The sequence below is a fragment of the Ciconia boyciana genome, chromosome 3 (genome assembly GCF_034638445.1).
Source record: "Ciconia boyciana chromosome 3, ASM3463844v1, whole genome shotgun sequence".
NCBI classification, from domain to species: Eukaryota; Metazoa; Chordata; class Aves; order Ciconiiformes; family Ciconiidae; genus Ciconia; species Ciconia boyciana.
In genome coordinates this window covers 40,517,970-40,537,771 of record NC_132936.1, presented here as the reverse complement: position 1 = coordinate 40,537,771, position 19,802 = coordinate 40,517,970, and the positions used below count along the sequence as shown (strand labels likewise).

The 19,802-nt window shown below is 38.3% G+C and overlaps 1 protein-coding gene across 3 annotated transcripts in view; it reads left to right on the top strand.

Moving 5' to 3' along the window:
* The window catches only part of SNX14 (sorting nexin 14), a 72,360-nt gene that overhangs the window by 12,022 nt on the left and 40,536 nt on the right, over positions 1–19,802 (top strand). For all 3 annotated transcript variants that reach the window (XM_072855406.1, XM_072855405.1, XM_072855407.1), the window contains 4 exons: positions 198–274; positions 387–465; positions 8,332–8,375; positions 13,641–13,728. In XM_072855406.1, the coding sequence (XP_072711507.1) occupies positions 198–274; positions 387–465; positions 8,332–8,375; positions 13,641–13,728 (288 nt within the window). The remainder of the gene's footprint in view (positions 1–197; positions 275–386; positions 466–8,331; positions 8,376–13,640; positions 13,729–19,802) is intronic.

Below are 19,802 nucleotides of genomic sequence, written 5' to 3'. Positions count from 1 at the left end.
GCGATTTTTCTGTTTGATTCAGTTGTTTCTCATACCGTGCCTTGTTATCTTGTTTTCCTGCTGGGAGAACAACTTTGTCTTTATGCTGTTCAGTTCTCTGTAATTGTCTACTCTAAAAGGAAATTCATGAATGTATCAGTATATGAAGAGAGTCATCATTTTGAAGAATGTAAACTTGTCCAAATATCTTCTCTTAGCAATTAGAATTGCCGGAGCTGTTTCCCCACGGTCACAGTTGTGCTGTATGTGGCAAGGTCAAATGCAAGAGGCACAGGTAAATTAAATACGTGGCACCGGTGAGCTTAGTATTTCTTACATTTTGCACACAGCAGTAGGAAACTTTCAATTAAATATTGTTACATCAACTTTTCCATGCTCTCCCACAGACCTACTTTGCTTCTGGAAAACTATCAGCCATGGCTGGATCTGAAAGTGCCTTCCAAGGTTGATGCATCACTCTCGGAGGTAATTGGTGCTTCATTTCTTTAGTACCTTGAAATTCAGTGAGTTTTTATTACGTATCTCTTAGACCTATTACTTCTGGTTTGGTAGATAGTTCGGAGGTACTTCCCGCATATGTTAACTTCTTCCTGTAAAAGTCAAATCAAAAGAATATATGCCAGGAGCAGAGAGGTGAGATGGCCTGCTTGTTAACGCAGAGGTGACTGTTCCTGTAGTAGTGTGCCTAGAACATAGAAGAAACATCTAAATTGGGAAGTATATAGGAAAGAAAAGTTGTAATTGAACATGTCCGATTCTCAAAAAGTTAAGGATTTCAGCCTGCTTAGTTTGTTGAAGTGGAGGTTAAGAGATGGTTTGCTCCAGCTACAAGATTGTTGTAATGAAAATGATAATGTGATGGTAGCTATTTAAAATCATCACACAGAGCTGTAACAAAATCTGTCTAAAAAATAAATTAGTGGATTTACTTAAAGAATAGCAGCATAAATACCTGGTTTTTTAGTAAGACTGTAAATCAGTAATTTTGTTTTGTTCTTTTCTCTTTAAAAAGAGCTATCTGAAGAGCAATTTTCCTTTGGGTTTGGGTTTTTTTTTCCTTGATTGGTAGTTGATGAAATATATTGGCAGCTAAATAGATACTCTTTTGTCCTTTTTTTAAAGCTAGGAAAATACGCAAACACATATGTAGCTTAATCTCCATTTATTTAGAATTCCAACTTTGGAGTTCTGTAGTAGGAGGATGAACAATTGGCATGTCAGAAATGAGAATATTCTTGTGTGTCAGCTCTTGCAGTTAACAACATGGTGTATGAAGTCAAAGCTGCGTACGTTTGTGGTATAAGCTAATGCTTTAATTCAGCTCTGCGTGATGGTGTCCCAGGCATGGCCCACAGCAAGGGTAGCAAAAGAATGAAAACCTTAAGGGAAGAAAGGGATGGAGAGTTGAGGAATGTTTTTAAAAAAAACACAGATAACAACTTGTTGACTTCCTTTGGTTTAATGTAGTAACTTCCTCTGCAATTTCAGAAGCAAACATTTATTGTTTTAAAATTACTTAATCTATTACCTTTTTTTAATAAGTTTTGGCTCAAGTGTATTAAAATAACAGTATTACTGAATATCATTTCAATAGGCTTATTTTTTAAAACCTCTTGTTTTAATAATAGAATGTAAAATAAATGCTTCTATGCATGTAATATTTTTAGAATTTTGGGTAGCAAATAGCTGTGACAGTTTACCAAAGGATGTGGTAAATGCTGAAGAACTGGAAATTTTCCTGTCTAGCTTAAATGGGAATTTAATGCTAAAAAAGTTCTTTGTAGTATGTTATTCATAAGAGATAGGAGTAGATACCATAGTTATCTTCTAAGAGTGATCTTTAAGATATGTTGCTACACATTGGCATTTTGTATTTGGTTGCTCTTGCTGTAGTTCTGCCATTACCAAAGTGGTGTGGGCTTTTCTTTGCTGTTTATTTTTACTTCAGTGGCATGTCCCTGGCCCTGCTTTATTTAGTAGCGTAGACACGGCTTTTGTATATCTATGCCGTGTTCCTCATTTCTTTCTTTTTCTTTGGGTACTTAAATAGAGGGAAGTGCCAGACCCAAGCTCTGTACCTTCCTGGGGCAGTGAGCCAGGGCAATCATCTTTGATGGACCCAAACAGGCAGTCTGTTTGAGCCACTATTTTCACTTGTGTAGGATACTGTTTGGAATGAGAAATCTCATCGCGTTGTTCCCCATTGCAACTCTTCTGTACTGGTTAAAAGGGTAGCAGGGGTTCTGCCCACACCATCTTCCTCTTGATCAATTGCTCTGGGGATGCAGCATGTAATGCGTGCCTGGAATTGGATAGCCTGTGTAGGGTTGGAAGGAGAGACTGCTCTTATTTGCTTTTGTGGGTTAGTCATACATTAGAGGTAACCTGATGCAGTGAGAACTGAATTAAGATTAATGAGATTCCAAAGGAATGTGGAGTGCAGCCTGCTTCTGAAAAGGAGATTCTTCAAATACTTGGAATAATTCTGGGATTTTTTTGTTCTGGATTAGTTTTTCTAGTTCTTCCTTTGCAGGTTGAAGAATTTTGGCAACGTTCTCATTTCCAAATGTTTCTAATTTGAATCAGTTGTATAGTCTTTAAGCTTCTGTTTTCAAGTGCTAACAGAATAATTTAATACACACTTGAATCAGAAGAAATGCAAGTTTTTCTCACAAGTACGGATTTTTCTCTCTTGGATTGTGATGACAGTTTGTCTCACTTTGCAAATTCTTAATCTTTTACAGCCTTGTTTTGGTTATCTAGCTTCTGTACGTGGTTTAGAACAGTAAGAAAAACCTGTGCTTGGACTTTCCTGCCCCCTTTATTTATGTTTATTATTATAGTTGAACTCTAAACTGCCTCAGCCATGCATCTATCAATATTTGATAGTTTGTGCTGTATTCTGTGCAAAAATAGTGCAGTGATGTTAAGTATAATTTTGTTTCCAGTTTCTAATCCCTTGTGCTTTATGTTAGTTTCCCCAATGTTTTCTTTCTTGTTGAATTAGGATGTGATATTTGTTGGTCAATTTTATGTTGTATATAATTTCAGGTGTTATGGATTGTATAAAGGAGAATTTAATTCTATTATTCAGTTAATGAACTTGGCTCTTTCCTTACAATCTCATTTTTGCTATGTGAGGCATGGTTGCAAGTCAAATCTGCGGAAAGGTGCTTAGCTACTCTTGGTCAACATTGTGAAAGAAATGCCTTAGTGGATCAAGCTGCTGTCTGTTGATCTCACAAATTTTTCTCTAATTCTTAAGTTCTCAGGTTCTTGACTTGAGTATGGGACCAGCATTTTTTTCTTTTTTTCTTTTTTTCTTTTTTTTTTCTTCTTTTCTTTTTTTCTTCTTTTCTTTTTTTCTTCTTTTCTTTTTTTCTTTTTTTCTTTTTTTCTTTTTTTTTTCTTCTTTTCTTTTTTTCTTCTTTTCTTTTTTTCTTCTTTTCTTTTTTTCTTCTTTTCTTTTTTTCTTCTTTTCTTTTTTTCTTCTTTTCTTTTTTTCTTCTTTTCTTTTTTTCTTCTTTTCTTTTTTTCTTCTTTTCTTTTTTTCTTCTTTTCTTTTTTTCTTCTTTTCTTTTTTTCTTCTTTTCTTTTTTTCTTCTTTTCTTTTTTTCTTCTTTCTTTTTTTCTTCTTTCTTTTTTTCTTCTTTCTTTTTTTCTTCTTTCTTTTTTTCTTCTTTCTTTTTTTCTTCTTTCTTTTTTTCTTCTTTCTTTTTTTCTTCTTTCTTTTTTTCTTCTTTCTTTTTTTCTTCTTTCTTTTTTTCTTCTTTCTTTTTTTCTTCTTTCTTTTTTTCTTCTTTCTTTTTTTCTTCTTTCTTTTTTTCTTCTTTCTTTTTTCTTCTTTCTTTTTTCTTCTTTCTTTTTTCTTCTTTCTTTTTTCTTCTTCTTTCTTTTTTCTCTTCTTTCTTTTTTGTTCTTTCTTTTTTCTCTTTTTTTTTTTCTTCTTTCTTTTTTTCTTCTTTCTTTTTCTTCTTTCTTTTTTTCTTCTTTCTTTTTTTCTTCTTTCTTTTTTTCTTCTTTCTTTTTTTCTTCTTTTCTTTTTTTCTTCTTTTCTTTTTTTCTTCTTTTCTTTTTTTCTTCTTTTCTTTTTTTCTTCTTTTCTTTTTTTCTTCTTTTCTTCATGCATTTGTCCATTCCAAAAAAAGAAGAAAAGAAGAAAATAAGGAATGGACAAATGCATGACAAGAAATCAGTTATTGTCTGAATTGTCTGAACTCTCATAGCAACACAGTGGCCTGCATGCTTTCTTATTGGGAATTGCTTGTTCTACCCTCAGGAAGCAGTCTCAGCTATCTAGTTGTACAGTCTTTTAAGGCTTTTCAAATTGTTCTTGTGGTTTACTTATCAAATCCTTGCTCCTTTCTAATCTAATTCAGCCTGGTAGTTCTGACCTGCTGCTGAATCGTTCATCCCTCAGCTCTACAGTTCTGACAACAGGGGTCCGTTCTATGGCAGTCCACAGAACGCTTGTCTCGGCAGCAATAGTCTGACTAGCTTGCAGTGTTGCAGTGCATGCTAGAAAATAATTTCTCCTTGTTTTTTCTTCAGCTGCTGCTTATATTGCTACCTGCTGTATTTGGTTTTACACTTGTAATCTCTTTCCAATTCAAAACTCTTCACACATAGTAGAACCAGTCATTTTGCAAAATGCTTGAAAAATATGTAGGCTTTAAATGAAATGACTCATCATTTGTATTTCAAACTAGAGAATAATACTTTACAGAAAAGGAAATTGCTTATCATTAGCTGTCATTCTTTGAGATGTCCTATCTATTCTGTTGGCATGTGTGCGTAGTGTGAGCAATTGAGCTTGAATAATATTGTTGGTGTTGCTGGAATGGAAGTGGGTACACATGTCCTGCTTTCCTAGTGCTTTATGAAAGTGCAGTGGATGATGTGACAGGTTTTTTTCTGAGTTACAGAATCACAGTGATATAGTCTGGAGGGCTCATAGGGTTCATGGGAAAACTGCATGGACTGTACGCATTGAACTCCAGTTACTTGGAGTCAATTGCTTATTATTCCTTGCGTGCTTGTATTTTGCAGTATGGATGATTTCACATGGTAGTTGTCTCTTAGCTTCAGTACAGCGGTTTGGTGCAATGGAGCATCATACGTAACTGCCTCTGCTATGCCATGTGTTTAGTATATGTGCAAATAGGGACTGCTTTCTGTGTGTCCAGGATCAAGGCATTTTTTATTAAGGCCATACAGAGAACTTTAGTTCTAGTAGAATGTGTCTTGACTTCCGATATCAGGACCAATATGTGGACTTCAAGTGTATTTTGAGTTAGTTGTCTGTCTCTGTGCATACTGCCTTTAGGCCTTTGGCTGGTGGGATTATCTGCATGGCATTGTCCCATGGAAGCGTTACCATAAAGCCCTTACTTACAGTGTGGCTGTGGAAGCAGGAGATAACAAGAGAAACACTGGCAAGTCTGTGAAATGGTTCAAGTGGAAGTCAGTTACTACAAACATGGGATGAATCTCAAGGAGACCTTACCCAGTGTGGGATGGGTCATCGGGTCTTGCATCTTTCCTTCTTTCCTTGCTGATTTAATAACCACAGGAAGATGATTCTCAGAACCATGCATGTTTTGCTTAGCTAGCAGTAAGAACGAGATCTCTCACTGTGGGAAACAATTCTTCTAGTAGCTTTAGAAGCCTCTGGACTGCAGGAGAAGAGAGTGCCACTAAGTTAAGTTAGCAGCTGATGAACTGAAATTGCAGTGGCATATGCCTGATGCACAGGCTTTCAGTTCTAAAGTAGTAGTCATGGATAAAGGAAGGTCTTACAGTGCACTCCTCAGTGCATTGTACTCCCTTTGAGTACGCTGTCTTGTGCTTGAAGGCCGTCCAAGCGCACTTTCCACTCCGAGCAGAAGATGGTCTGCTGTCGTTGCTGTTGATGGGGAGGCACATAGCAAAAGTGGAGGAAGAAAGAAAAGGGATCCTTTAACATGTAGATGCACAGTATGGATTTTTCTGCAGGCCTTTGCTTTTGAAAGACACTTCTTTGAAAGAGTCTGCGGTTTGAGCCCTGAAAGTAGTTTATTTTGTTAGAAACTCTGTATGAACAAAAATAATGTTGCAATACCTGCGAGACTGATATTTCTATGGAGTAAACTGGTGGTTTATATACTGGCAGTGCTATGGAAGGCATCAGGGAAATCGTTTTGAGTAGTCTGATCTATACCTCTTAAGGCTAATAGTCTGTGTTTGCTGACTCGAGCTGAATGTGATCTCCCTCCCGTTGTCTGAAGATTAACTTCCAAAGAAGATTCTCTGGGATTTCTTGATCTCTTCTGGCCTGGGAAGTAAAACATCTGTTGTCATCTCCCCCCACCCTTCCACCCCGCATTTAATGGAAATATGAGATTTGGGGGTGGGGGACAGGGAGGCGACATTTAGCTGACCCATCCATCATCAACACATGATCATATTACAGTTTTAAGATCTATTACTGATATAGTGCTTAGGGGTAGGAGGAAAGGCATCGATTACTTTGGTCTACAACACAGACATCTAAAGCTATCCCAAACTGGAAAACATCCCTACAGAGAGAGGGTGAAGGAACAAAATGTCTCCTTCACCCTTAAAAACAAAGGGAGGAAAATCACTGAAATGGAACAATTGCAAAAGGGAGAGTACTTTATAAAGTTTGAGTAGGCGATATTCTTAGTAGTGAAGACAGAAAAAGAGTATTAATCAACTGCTCGAGTCTGAAGAATTGAGAGGAATTTAAAAGGCTGTGGTGTGCATTTTACTGAGCATGCTTTTATATTCATGAGTAGAGCAGAGGCATGTAGTGCCCTAAAGATAGTATAAATTTAGCAAGTCTTGAATTCTTGCAGTGCACACAGTGTGAATGAGTGCAGCAGCAAATCTTGTAAGAGGAGTAATACTTACTTCTATAAATGACACTTGTATATCAGCTGTTACATTCAGCTTTCCTTTCAAACAGATTTTACGTTTTTCTTTGAACACAGGGACTTCTGTTGCAAAACCTTTCCTTCTATAGAATACAGCACAGCAGCCTCACGTAGCAACACACATATTCTCTCTTACTACCCTGATCCGCATTGATGCTGCTAAGCACAAACTGATCTCTAAAGCAGTGATTCCAACTGAGGGATAGGCTGCAACAGGAGACGGTAATGTGGAGTATATCTTAGGGTTATAGCGAAGGAGGAGAAATCTCAAGCAAATTTCATCATTCCTTCTCCTTCCTCATGTTTCCTTTTCTTGGCACTGTCTGACGTTTCCCCTCCCCTTCAGAAGTTTTCTTTTTGCTAATCATGGTGCAAGGACTGTAACAGTTACTTGAAACTTTGATGTAAGTGTAAGGAGAGGTGCCCACGCTGCAGTCTGGCTAGCAGTGCACCTTGTGTATGTGGTGGTGGCAGTCCATTGATTGAACAGGTCAACAGTCCGTTGATTGAACCCCTGCCTCCCTCCCTGCTGTGACGTTGAAAGCCAAGCCAAACCGGGGTGTGCCTGTGACATGGCTTCAACAGCACTGGTTCTTCCTGATTAACCCAGGTTTTCTGGCATGGAAAAGGCAACCATGGGCTTGGCCTGTGAGGAACAGGTTTGATGGAAAGGGTGGAAAAGATTCTCCTACAGAGATCCATGTAGGTGAGATATACAGGGGCTAGGAACAGGAGAGAGAAGGCCATAAGTATACATGTAGGGCAAAGACTTGGGGAAGTGCGGGAGATGGCTGGCTTTGTTGAAAGCTGCAGTGCAGGATGTGGAGAAAGGAGAATGGCTTTCCTAGAAATTGCTTTTTAGGATTCTTCTTTTGCATTCTTTGTGAGCAGTGAGCATACAGGATCAACTGTCCCACTTGGAAGGTGAGGGAGAGTTGGAAAAGGTGGAGGTTTGGATGAAAAGGGATGGAGGTGTATGTAAGTGTAGGATGGGTGGCTGTGTCTGTGGGAGACTCCACGCTACATCAGAAAAGAACAGGGACTGACCGGGAAAATTAGGCAAAAGCTGTTTGAGGTAAGATTACATTTTTCATAGCATTCGCCTAACAGTGGCCATGGCACTGTGCTTCATGTTGGCGGTAGTCCTAGTGGCAGCCGTTTCACATTGATATCTGATGAAATGATCACTTTGTTGCTATCTGCCCAAAGTACTGATTATTATGCAAAATGTTTGATCTCACAATAGGATCGCAATGTACACATTTGTACGTTAAAGTTTTATGATGTATGAATTATGTTCTATGAGTTTTGGAAGGTGTTTGTGTTTTTAACTCTTCTAACAAAGATTTATGGTAAACTGTTTTTTTTGTAACATGGTTGTCTTTGTTCCGCACAGGTGCTCGAGTTGGTGCTGGAAAACTTTATTTATCCATGGTACAGGTATGAGCTTTACCTAAAAGTTACTATTCTCAAATATCATAAATACCTGTCAAACTGTATAAGAAATAGTAATCTGAAAATAAACATTTCTGTTTCTTTAGTAAAATATAAAGCATACTTTTAAGTGCTCCAGTTTCATCATTGATTGTCTCTTAGGAGAGTAGAACAGATCTTTAATAATTTAGGCATGTTAGAGGTGGTTCTGAAATTTGTATTTTATCTTAAAAACACTTTTAGATTATTCATTTTTATATGTTAATTTTCTGGTAACTCTTCCTTGGAAGTACATATGGTTTAATTAAAACCTGTGTAAAAACTCAAAACCCCCCAGAAATTTATTTCCAGATTAGAAGCATACTGATCTTTCATATTGCTTTAAAAAAAAAAAAATACAGTTCTTAAACAAAAATTCCACTTTTAATTAATATAGAAAAGGTGTTTTGAATACATGTTGTGGCCACCTTCTTGCAGAATATCTGTTGATTTTCTGAGTTTTAAGGCTGTGAGTGGTTATGCTGAGCTGCATAGACTACTACTGTGTAAATAACTTTAAAATAGTGTATAAAGAAAAGACTACAGATAATTTTTTTTTGCCTTGTACCTTTATATATTAATTAGTGCTTCAGAGTATTTTGTAAGAAGATACTGAAAATATTTTTAATTGATCATGCTGACATCAATGTGTTAAAACAAAATTGTGCCTTAATTCTGAATTTGACTTTTTCATTGGATGGAAAGGTTCAGTTTTGTGCTAAAATAAATTTATACTTTTTTTCTTTTACTCTATGCTTGGTTTTTTTCTGTCTCTTTGGCATCTAAAATTTTCTGGGCAGACTTCTTTGGCTGATTGGTTTTTAATTGTGGCCAATATCTGCATGTCTCGCATCTGTCTTTGTGTGATTAATACACTGAAGTATAAAACTTAACTGCTTATGCAAACAGCAGAGGGAGCTTTAGCACCGTGTATTGTGAATGAACAGGTTGGAAAACTCAAGGTTTTTAACTTTCAAATACAGAAAACTAGAGCATGTTCCGTTGAGCTGTTTGATAAAGTAACAAATATAAGGGAACCATCTTCTGTATTTCATAATTTGAAATTAGATAGGATTTTTTGGCTGGTGGAAGGTGTCTTTGGTGTCTTTGTTTTGGACTGACAAGGAAACTTGGATTCTGCATATTGCTTACACCTCTGACACCCAAGATGGTGGAAGTCTGGAATACATCATATGGTGGGGATAGTAATATGCATTGTTAGAAGTGCAGTGCAAAATATACTTGGTATGGACCCAGCCAGCCTAGATTCTGCTACTTCTTGCCCTCTGGTGAGCTGTATAGATGTTCCTGCACTGTCTTTAGTTTTACACGGCTGCACCTCCGGATTTTGAACTAGCTCCATAAATTCATACCATGCTTATCAGACCTAATAAGCTTTCCATGAACCTGAAATACTGGGAGTTCAGTGAGCTGTAGTGCAATGGTATCTGAGTAACTCTTCAGGAAACAACTTGGTCCTGAAAGGCTTACTGGTTTCAGCTTAACAGTGGTAATGTCAGATCTGGTCTCATTCCCTCTAGACATTCAGGTGTTTCTGTGCTTTCCTGTATTTCTAGCAACAGTCGTGCAGGGAGGCCTGAACTGTGTCTGTGTGCAGCTGTTTGAGGTCTGTCTCGTAGAGCATGTTAGTTCTGACTTTTCCTACTTAGGTGTACCCTCACTGTTTGTATAGCTCAGCTTACCCTGGAGAAAGGACTCCTGCATTCATGAAATGTTTTTTCTGAGCTAACAAACCTCACTGACTCTGGATAATTCTTCAGAGAGCCAAATCAGAAGCTTTTGCATGCAGACTATCCTTATTTAGCAGTGTGGGTAACCACCAGCAGGCAACTCAGACTTGCCAGACTAGGTTAGTAAAACAGTTTGCTGCTTTCCCTTGCAGAAAAGTCTGGGCATAATTCCTTATGCTAGCTGCCCCGCTTTCAAGGGAATGGAATTGGTGCAGAAGCTACCTCTCTCTCTCTCTTTTTTTTTTTTTAAATTGTATTGTATTTTTTGTGCCCTGTCAGCTGATGATACCTTGCAGCACCTTGCATACTCTGGACATTAGAGAGGTAACATGACTTACCTCACTCAGAAGCTTGGGCAGTGTAACTCTTACCAGAAATGTACATTGCAAGATAAAATCATAGATTTATTGCTCAGGAAATAAAGTGCTATAAGCAGGGAAAAGCTGTGTTTTATGTTTGTTTCATTAATAAACTGTGTAAGAATTTGTAATATTTTATTAGCAGGTTAAAATTTAGAGGCAGACATCCCTAAACTTGCATCAGTTTAGCTGAATGAAGATTAGTACTTAAAATCCAATGAACTCTACTGAAATAGGTAGTTATACCTATGTGCAATTTTTGTATGGTATTTTTCAAAGTATTTATGCTGGTTATCTTTAAATATTTGTGTGTTAAGAATTTTTTCAACTATATGAGAAGAATAGAGCATAGTTGTAAGTAATCCAAGTTTGCAGAGCTACAAAACACTGGTCTGAGTCTATTGCTTATGCTGCATGCTGTACAATAAAACTGTATATCTTGCTTATACCAACCTAATTTCAAATAGGAGAGTTTAAAGTTTGAATGAGTCACTATGCTTACTGAATTTTTTTGGTCATTGATGCTACTGCAACTCCAGTTTTCTCAGATTAGAATCCAGTAATTACTACATTTTTGTAATGCATTACTATGAAAACATTTTTCTTTGATAGTGACTAAAACCAATGTTTTCACACATGGAGCTGCTTCTATTTTAAATGCAAGTAATGCAAGAAAAATTCAGGATTTTTGTTGAGTTACAAACCATAGCTTTACAGTTTTATTAGCTTGCAACTTATTTTCTTCACCTATTTGATAGGAGTTGGCCAAACTTTGTGAGAATAATTGACACACAGGGAAAAAACAAAGCCCACTTCGGTATTTGTATATGGTTTTCATTTATCAGTAGATCCTGTAAGACTTTGCATGCAGTAGCAGTTGGGTGTATCTCTTTTGAGACATCGGACTCGGCAACTGTTTACAATTAACAGACGTAGCCTTTTTCTTTTAGTAAATCTCTCCATTATACTGACAGTTGTGTGTTTAAGTTTTTCCTCAAATTCTGGAAAAAGGCAGCCAATTTTTGAAATGTTTCCAAGCGAGTTATTTGGACCTTCCACTGTGTCACTAGAGATTTGAGATTTCACAGGTTCTTGATGTTTTTTTCACCATTCTTCAGTCTGCTGGTGATTAAAAGAATGTTTTTGCAAACCTATGGTGTGTTATGAAACTACGTGGCACAAAGTCACGTCCAAGTAGAATTAGGCAAGATACTTGGTTATCCAAGTGTCAGTAAAATAACTTCTTGGTCCAAATTTCTTTATGTATCTTGTTGTCTGTCAAATACTAGTAATAGAGTCATACAATTTGTTTGCTAATCCCTTGGCTTCCTTTGACAGTGTGGGTGTTTGCTAACCATATTGCTTCCAAAATGTCAGCTGCTGATCTTAAAACAAACCAAACCTTCCCCTACAGTATCCTTATTTGCGTATGATTAGCTGTTGGAGGATGGTGTATTCCTTATGCCAAGCGCTTTCTTTGAGGTGCTTTTTCATGCAATTAGTTGCATACTTTGACCGTCAGGTCACCTGTATCTGTACCTAGCAGTTCATCTTCAACATGCATTTGAATGCTATATAACCCAGGCTAACGTCGCTTTAAAAAATCGGATGCTGAATAATGTAAAATGATGTTATAGGCATAAAATTTTTATTTTTCAAATGTACTGTTGTTGCTTGTACTGGTTTTTTTTTTTAATGCAAGTAATGTTTGCATTTACTACATATGCAAACTCATTTATTACTGAAAACTGTGATGGCTTTTACATATGATCATTAGCTAAAGCCAGATGTAACTTTCTTTGTGTCATTACTCAGCTATATAACGCAGTTTTACCAATATCTTTAGTTATACTCTAATGTCCATATATGCTTAAATGCTTGTAGATTTTTATTCTTTCTGTTGCATTTTGTGGAATGCTGTTATCATGGTCTCTCTTTCCACTCAGTTTAGTTGCAGTTTCTACATCTAAGATTTAGTGTTTTTCCCATTTTCATTCAGATTCCCAAAACAGACATGGAATTAGGTATTTTTCTTTCTGAATCAACTTGAAGTATTTTTACCATGATTTTTCACTGAACATCCTTTATTGCAGCAGATGCAAACTGGCAAGCCAGATAATGAGTTTAGATGATATTTGACATAGTGATTTGGGAATCTGTTTAAATTCTTCTTTATTTCTTTGTTTCCAAGCAAAAACCACATTAAATAATTTAAATTCTGTTCCAAGGGGCTATAGGTTGAGGTTCTTGTTTTGTTTTCTTTGTAATTGATGGTTTCACGTTTCATGCTACATCAAAAGTAGATCAACTTTTCAAAAAATAAGTTCTGTCATTTGTTGGTTTCCTGTGCTATGCTTTCTTTCCCCTTCTAGGAAATGGCAGTCTCTGTTTAGACCAGAAATAGGCTCAATTTTATATTTAAAAAAGAGAATATTATCGTATTAAATGGCATCTAAGTTTTAGAACTTGTTGAAACAATACCAATGAAAGTTTTCTATTGGAAGAGGCTGAGCTGAAATACAAGGGATGTACCTATTTCATTAAAAGCTACATGAGAAACTACCAATTTTATAATAAAACTTAAACAAAAGAGGCTAACAAAGCCAGATTTGTACTAAAACAGAAGAAAATTATTTGAAATCTTCGCGTGTAGAAGGTCTTGTAGTATGCAATACGGAAAATCCAATTTTGACTAGCTTAACTGGGGTATGTGCTTGCAGTACTCTTATTCCAAAGGGTTTGTTGATATTAATTCAGTTTCACTTCATGCCACTGAACTAGGAAACATTCACATATGTGGAAACTAAATTAGATTTTACTCAGTCAAAATCATACAGACAGTATATTAGAGCAGGAATTAGTATATAATTCCAATTTACTGACATATTTCTTGAGCTATTGTTGTGTGCACAAACATAGTGGAAATGCTGTGTATTTTACTAGAAGAGAAGACTGCTTAATCTGCCCACACTTGGTAGCTTTCATTTCAACTAATACCAGTTGAATTGTCACAGGTGAATGTTCTTATTCCAGCTTTTAGTAGTGCCAAATGTATTGTGGTTGGATTAATATAAATGTATTTTATTCTGTTTCCTTACATGACATGCTTTACAACACTGCAGAAATATTACTGATGATGAATCCTCAGTGGATGAACTGAGAGGCACGCTGCGTTTTTTTGCATCTGTATTAGTTCGGAGAATTCACAAGGTAAGGTGACTTAAAGGTATTAACGTTGTTTTTCCATCAGAAATAACATATCCATCTGTAGCGAGTTCTTTAATTTTTTTTTTTTTAAATGATGATTTCAAAGTCAGTCTTACAGAGAGTATAGGCAGTTTCCATCTAAATTTCTTCTTTGCGTTATCTGTTCCCTCCTTCTGGAGATTATCCCATTCCTGGTTATAAACCATCTTTGAAGATTCATTGCTGGAAGTGTTCAATGTCAGGTTGGACACGGCTTTGAGCAACCTGATCTAGTGAAAGATGTCCCTGCCCGTGGCAGGGGGTTGGCTAAACGATCTTTGAAGGTCCCTTGCAACCCAAACCATTTTGTGGTTCTGTGATTCTTGCAAATGGATTTATTTTTTACAGCAGTGCAAGGCATTATTAAAACCTTGGGATGATCTTTTAGCTGTCTTTTAGTGACTTAATCCAAGTGGAAACAATTTTGAGAATTATTGAAAAAGAACTTTTAGAAAATGGTTAGCAGTGTACCTCTCATAGCTTCTGCTTGCTTGACTTCTTTAAATGCAGGTAAGGTCCTTACACTGTCTATAAAGAATATACTGTCATTAAGTGAATAGCTTACTGTAAGAATTAAAACAGGTATGGTTCTTATATTAACGTAGTTCTTAAACATTCTGAAGACTAAAGATTCACGTTTTTTTATTTGCTGTGTTTAATATATTAGCACATATACTCTGTTTTCTGGTAAAGTGCTTCAAGCCTCTTTTAGAGGAACTGCTTCTAAATTTCTGGCTGTTCTAAGCAGGAAGAGTTGCTAACTCAGTTTCCAGATTTACTCAGTGCTGGCCCCTCTGTTGGAGCAACTACCATAAATGTGTGTCCTTTTTCCCCTCAGTAACAGCAATATTTCCTGAGCTACAAGTTGTACATGTACTCTGTCATGACTGATTAACAGCTTGATTCTGTCCTTGTTATGTATCAAACCCAAATGACTTTCTTGTTTACTCTAACTCAAGCATGTTGCTTTTTAAAGTGAACACGGGGGAAGATTAGGAAATGTCTGTGTAGTGCAGACATTATATGGAGGTGTGGAAGTGTAGTAAATCTTTCAAAGTGAAAATCTAGAGCAAGGTCTTAAAATTTAATTTGGAGTTGTAATACATGGAGGTGTTAGTTGCACTGTTGGTAGATCCATTGTTGATTTAGAAAATGATGATGTTTCTTCTATTGATCATGTAATAAGGTATTAATCATGTTATCTCAGATCAGCTCTAGCATCTTTAAGTAGAGTATTAATTTACCATATCTGCCTCTGACAGTAATGAAGTAAATGTAATATATTCAATCCTATGTATCTGGGTGGACAATATGTGCAACAAAAACTCAAGACGTGTACAAGTATTAAGCACTGTCAGAGGAACTATAAAATAAAGGCCATCACAGAAATGCATTTCTCTTTACAAATGTTTAGATTTATTTGTATCCGTCCTACAGAATAATGTAATTTATTTTGTCTCTGTGTGTGAAGTGGTACAGATATCTTAAGCAAGAAGATACTCATAGTAACTTTGTGTTTTGGAACAAAATTGAAACTTGGCATGCTCAGTCATGCAGGGGAGCATGGTGTCTCATGCTGTGCTGTTTCTTTCAGCTCATACTTTTTTCCTGCTGAACGACTGCTTCTGTGCGTGCACATGCTCACATACAGATTCAGACAGCCTGAACTAATAGCTGTGATGCATATACTAATGAAAATGTGCGTTGAAATCAGAGTTGATATGCAAGTTGCAAATAAAATACCAACTTTTTGTCATTTTAGGAATCCTAGTTTAAAGCTTCAGTAATTAGCTGAAAAGGGTTATGACAGAATTTTTTATAGCCTTTCAGCTTTGATATAGTGTCCTTTATAACCTCATTTGAGGACAAATTCATCACTGATTGCAAAATAAAGTAGTCTTATACCTTTGCCAACCAGCTGTACTTTGATTTTGATTTATTATTAAATGGTTGAAAGCAACAGTTGTAGCTAACAGAGATAAAATTCTTAAATTCAGGAACTACTATGTGTAAGTGTCCTGGTTTCAGCTGGGATAGAGTTCATTTTCTTCGTAGTAGCTGGTACAGTGCTGTGTTTTGGATTTAGGATGAGAATAATGTTGATAACACACTGGTGTTTTAGTTGTTGCTAAGTAGTGCTTATACTAGTCAAGGACTTCTCAGCTTCCCATGCTCTGCCAGCAAGAAGCTGGGAGGGGGCACAGCCAGGACAGCTGACCCAAACTGGCCAAAGGGCTATTCCATACCATATGATGTCATGCTCAGTATAGAAACTGGGGGGAGCTGGCCAGGGGGCAGTGGTCGCTGTTCGGGGATGGGATGGGCTTTGGTCAGTGGGTGGTGAGCGGTTGCATCACTTTTGTTTGTTTTTTTCCTTGGGTTTTGTTCTTCTCTCTCTCTCTGTCTCTTGTTGTTTTCCTTTTCATTACAATTTTTTTTTATTATTTTTTTTATTTCAATTATTAAACTGTTCTTATCCCAACCCATGAGTTTTCTTACTTTCGCTGTTCAGATCCTCTCCCCCATCCCACTGGGGGGGGAGGCTGAGCGAGTGGCTGTGTGGTGCTTGGTTGCCAACTGGGGCTAAACCACGACAGTCCTTTTTGGCACCCAACGTGGAGCCCAAAGAGTTTGAGATAATAACAGATTAACCAGAGCCTATTAAGGAATTTAGATCTTTTAACAGTTGTGGGTCACGATATTGATTCATCTGTTCTCAATATTAGTTTATCTGATCTGCGCCATGCTCATTTTTTTGCTGTACATGTTAAAGGTCAGTGTTGGTTTTTGCAGTTTGCTGTGCTCTGCAGTGATTAGTGATGTTTTGCCTGGGAGATTTGTTATTAAAACACTGTCCTTGAGCTTAAAACACTGTCCTTGAACATTCTTGGGTAGTTAAGATACTTCTATTGGTATTTCTTGGGAATATTGTTTTGGTTTTGGCTAAGGTTAATAAACAATTTAAGAATACTATCCAGAGATCTGCCCCAAGTCTGGATAGTTATGAGTGGCAGGGTGTGTGGGATAGCATGGGCAAATGCCTAGGACAGTGGGCACCTCCAGTGTTTTGGAACATCACCCCTGAACAAGTGCAAAAGCCTGAAAAATTAGTAGAATATTTGGAAAAAGAGATATTGGCAGCATGCGAAGGGGTTTGAGCTGCTTTGAAAGTTGTTGGTACTGAAGCACAGCTCCTCCCGGCACCCCGGCTGCCGGTGCTGGGCTGGATGTTCAAAGGGAGGGTCCCCTCTACACATCATGCAGCTGATGCTACATGGGGTAAGTAGGTTGCACTGATCACACAACAGGCTTGAATAGGAAACCCCAGTCACCCAGGAATCTTGGAAGTAATCATGGATTGGCCAGAACGCAAAGGTTTTGGAATATTGCCAGAGGAGGAGGTGATGCATGCTGAGGAGGGCCCACTGTATAATAAACTGCCAGAAAATGAGAAGCAATGCGCCCTGTTCACCGATGGGTCCTGTCATATTGTGGGAAAGCATCGGAGGTGGAAAGCTGCTGTATGGCGTCCTATACGACAAGTTGTAGAAACTGCTGAAGGAGAAGGTGAATTGGGCCAATTTTCAGAAGTAAAGGCCATCCAGCTGGCTTTAGACATGGATGGTGGCAAATGCCCTGTGGGGGTGGTTACAGCAATGGAAGCAGAGCAACTGGCAGTGCAGAGGCAAACCCATCTGGGCTGCTGCGTTGTGGCAAGATATTGCTGCCCGGGTAGAGAACCTGGTTGTAAAAGTACATTGTGTAGATGCTCACGTACCCAAGAGTCGGGCCACTGAGGAACAGCAAAACAACCAGCAGGTGGATCAGGCTGCTAAGATTGAAGTGGCTCAGGTGGATCTGGACTGGCAACATAAGGGTGAATTATTTATAGCTCGGTGGGCCCATGGTACCTCAGGCCATCGAGGAGATGCAACATATAGATGGGCTTGTGATCGAGGGGTGGAGTTGACCATGGACACTATTGCACAGGTTATCCATGAATGCAAAACACGCACTGCAATTAAACAAGCCAAGCAGTTAAAGCCTCTGTGGTATGGAGGGCGATGGCTGAAATATAAATATGGGGAAGTCTGGCAGATCGATTATATCACATTCCCACAAACCCGCCAAGGCAAGCGCTATGTGCTCACCATGGTGGAAGCAACCACCAGATGGCTGGAAACATATCCTGTGCCCCATGCCACTGCCCGGAACACTATCCTGGGCCTTGACAAGCAAGTGCTATGGCGACATGGCACCCCAGACAGAACTGAGTCAGACACTGGGACTCATTTCCAAAACAACCTCATAGACACCTGGGCCAAAGAGCATGGCACTGAGTGGGTATATCACATCCCCTATCATGCACCAGCCTCTGGGAAAATCGAACGATACAATGGACTGTTAAAGACTGCACTGAGAGCAGTGGGTGGTGGGACATTCAGACATTGGGATGGCCACTTAGCAAAGGCCACCTAGCACTAGGGGATCTGCCAGTCGAGCTGGCCCTGCCCAATCAAAACTTTTACGTACTGTGGAGGGGGATAACATCCCTGTAGTGCACATAAAAAATATGCTGGGGAAGAGGCTGGTTTAGCTGAGGCTAAACCATGACAATAAGAAAAAACCAGACTGTTATTTTTCCTTTTTTAAGATTATATCTTTATATTTTTTTGCCAAAGAATCTTCTACGTTTGAATAAGACTGTTGTGGTTTGACCCCAGCTGGCAACTAAGCCCCACACAGCCGCTCTCTCACTCTATCCCTGGTGGGATGGGGGAGAGAATCAGAAGGGCAAAAGTGAGAAAACTCGTGGGTTCAGATAAGAACAATTTAATAGGTAAAGCAAAAGCCACGCACACAAGCAAAGCAAACAAGGAATCCGTTCACTACTTCCCATGGGCAGGCAGGTGTTCAGCCATCTCCAGGAAAGCAGAGCTCCATCACGTGCAATGGTTACTTGGGAAGACAAATGCCATCACTCCGAACGTCCCCCCCTTCCTTCTTCTTCCCCAGCTTTCTATGCTGAGCATGCTGCCATATGGTATGGGATATCCCTTGGGTCAGCTGGGGTCAGCTGTCCCAGCCGTGTCCCCTCCCAACTCCTTGTGCACCTGGCAGAGCATTGGGAAGCTGAAAAGTCCTTGATTTAGTATAAGCACTACTTAGCAACAACTAAACCATCTCTGTATTATCAATACCGTTTCCAGCTCAAATCCAAAACATAGCCCCAAACCAGCTACTATAAAGAAAATTAACTCTATCCCAGCCAAAACCAGCACAAAGACTTAAAATTACAAATTGCTTCAGTGAAAAGAATTCCTTTGTTTTCTGTTTAAGGCTGCCTAGGTGGATTTTTTTGAGGCGTGGTTGTTGAACAAAGTAACAAGCACTTCAGGCCAGTCAGCTCTTAAGTGTATGCTGAAATACTTCTCTCTCTCTCTCACACCTGGATTTTCCTTGTTGTGGCCGTTTCTGGGTTGGTTATAGGTTTTGAAGGGAAAGTGAAGGGTTTCCCTTTGTATGGTGTGGTGTAGATAGCCCTGCATCTGCTTGAAATTTTTGTCAAAAGTCAGTAGTGTCTGCTACGGTGTCAATAACAATTTGCTTGCTGTGCTCTTTGACTTACCTCTGCAGGAATAAACACTCCCCTATCCCTATGTTCCACAGGAAACTCTTGATTTATTGAAATTACTGTTGAAATGTGAGTCCCAAAGGACAAGGTTTTCCATTGATGAGCAGAAGCTCCTACTTGCTTGTAAATAAGAGTTGACCTTAATTTAGTTAGTTACTTTTAGGCAATTCTAGTCAATTGTACTAGGTTGTCTGGGCTGGCCAGGTCAGGTCATAGCTGTGCGCTTCAAATATTGCAGGGGAGTGTGCAGGGATACATGCTGTTCTCCTTGTAGGAATGAATAAAAAACCAACTTTCCTCTCAGCTCTGGCCTTTGCAATTGCGCTGTCTCTTTCCTTGTCTGGCAAGAAGAACTTACATGCTTCTGTTTCATTACTTAAGGTCTTTATTTGACTTAGTATTG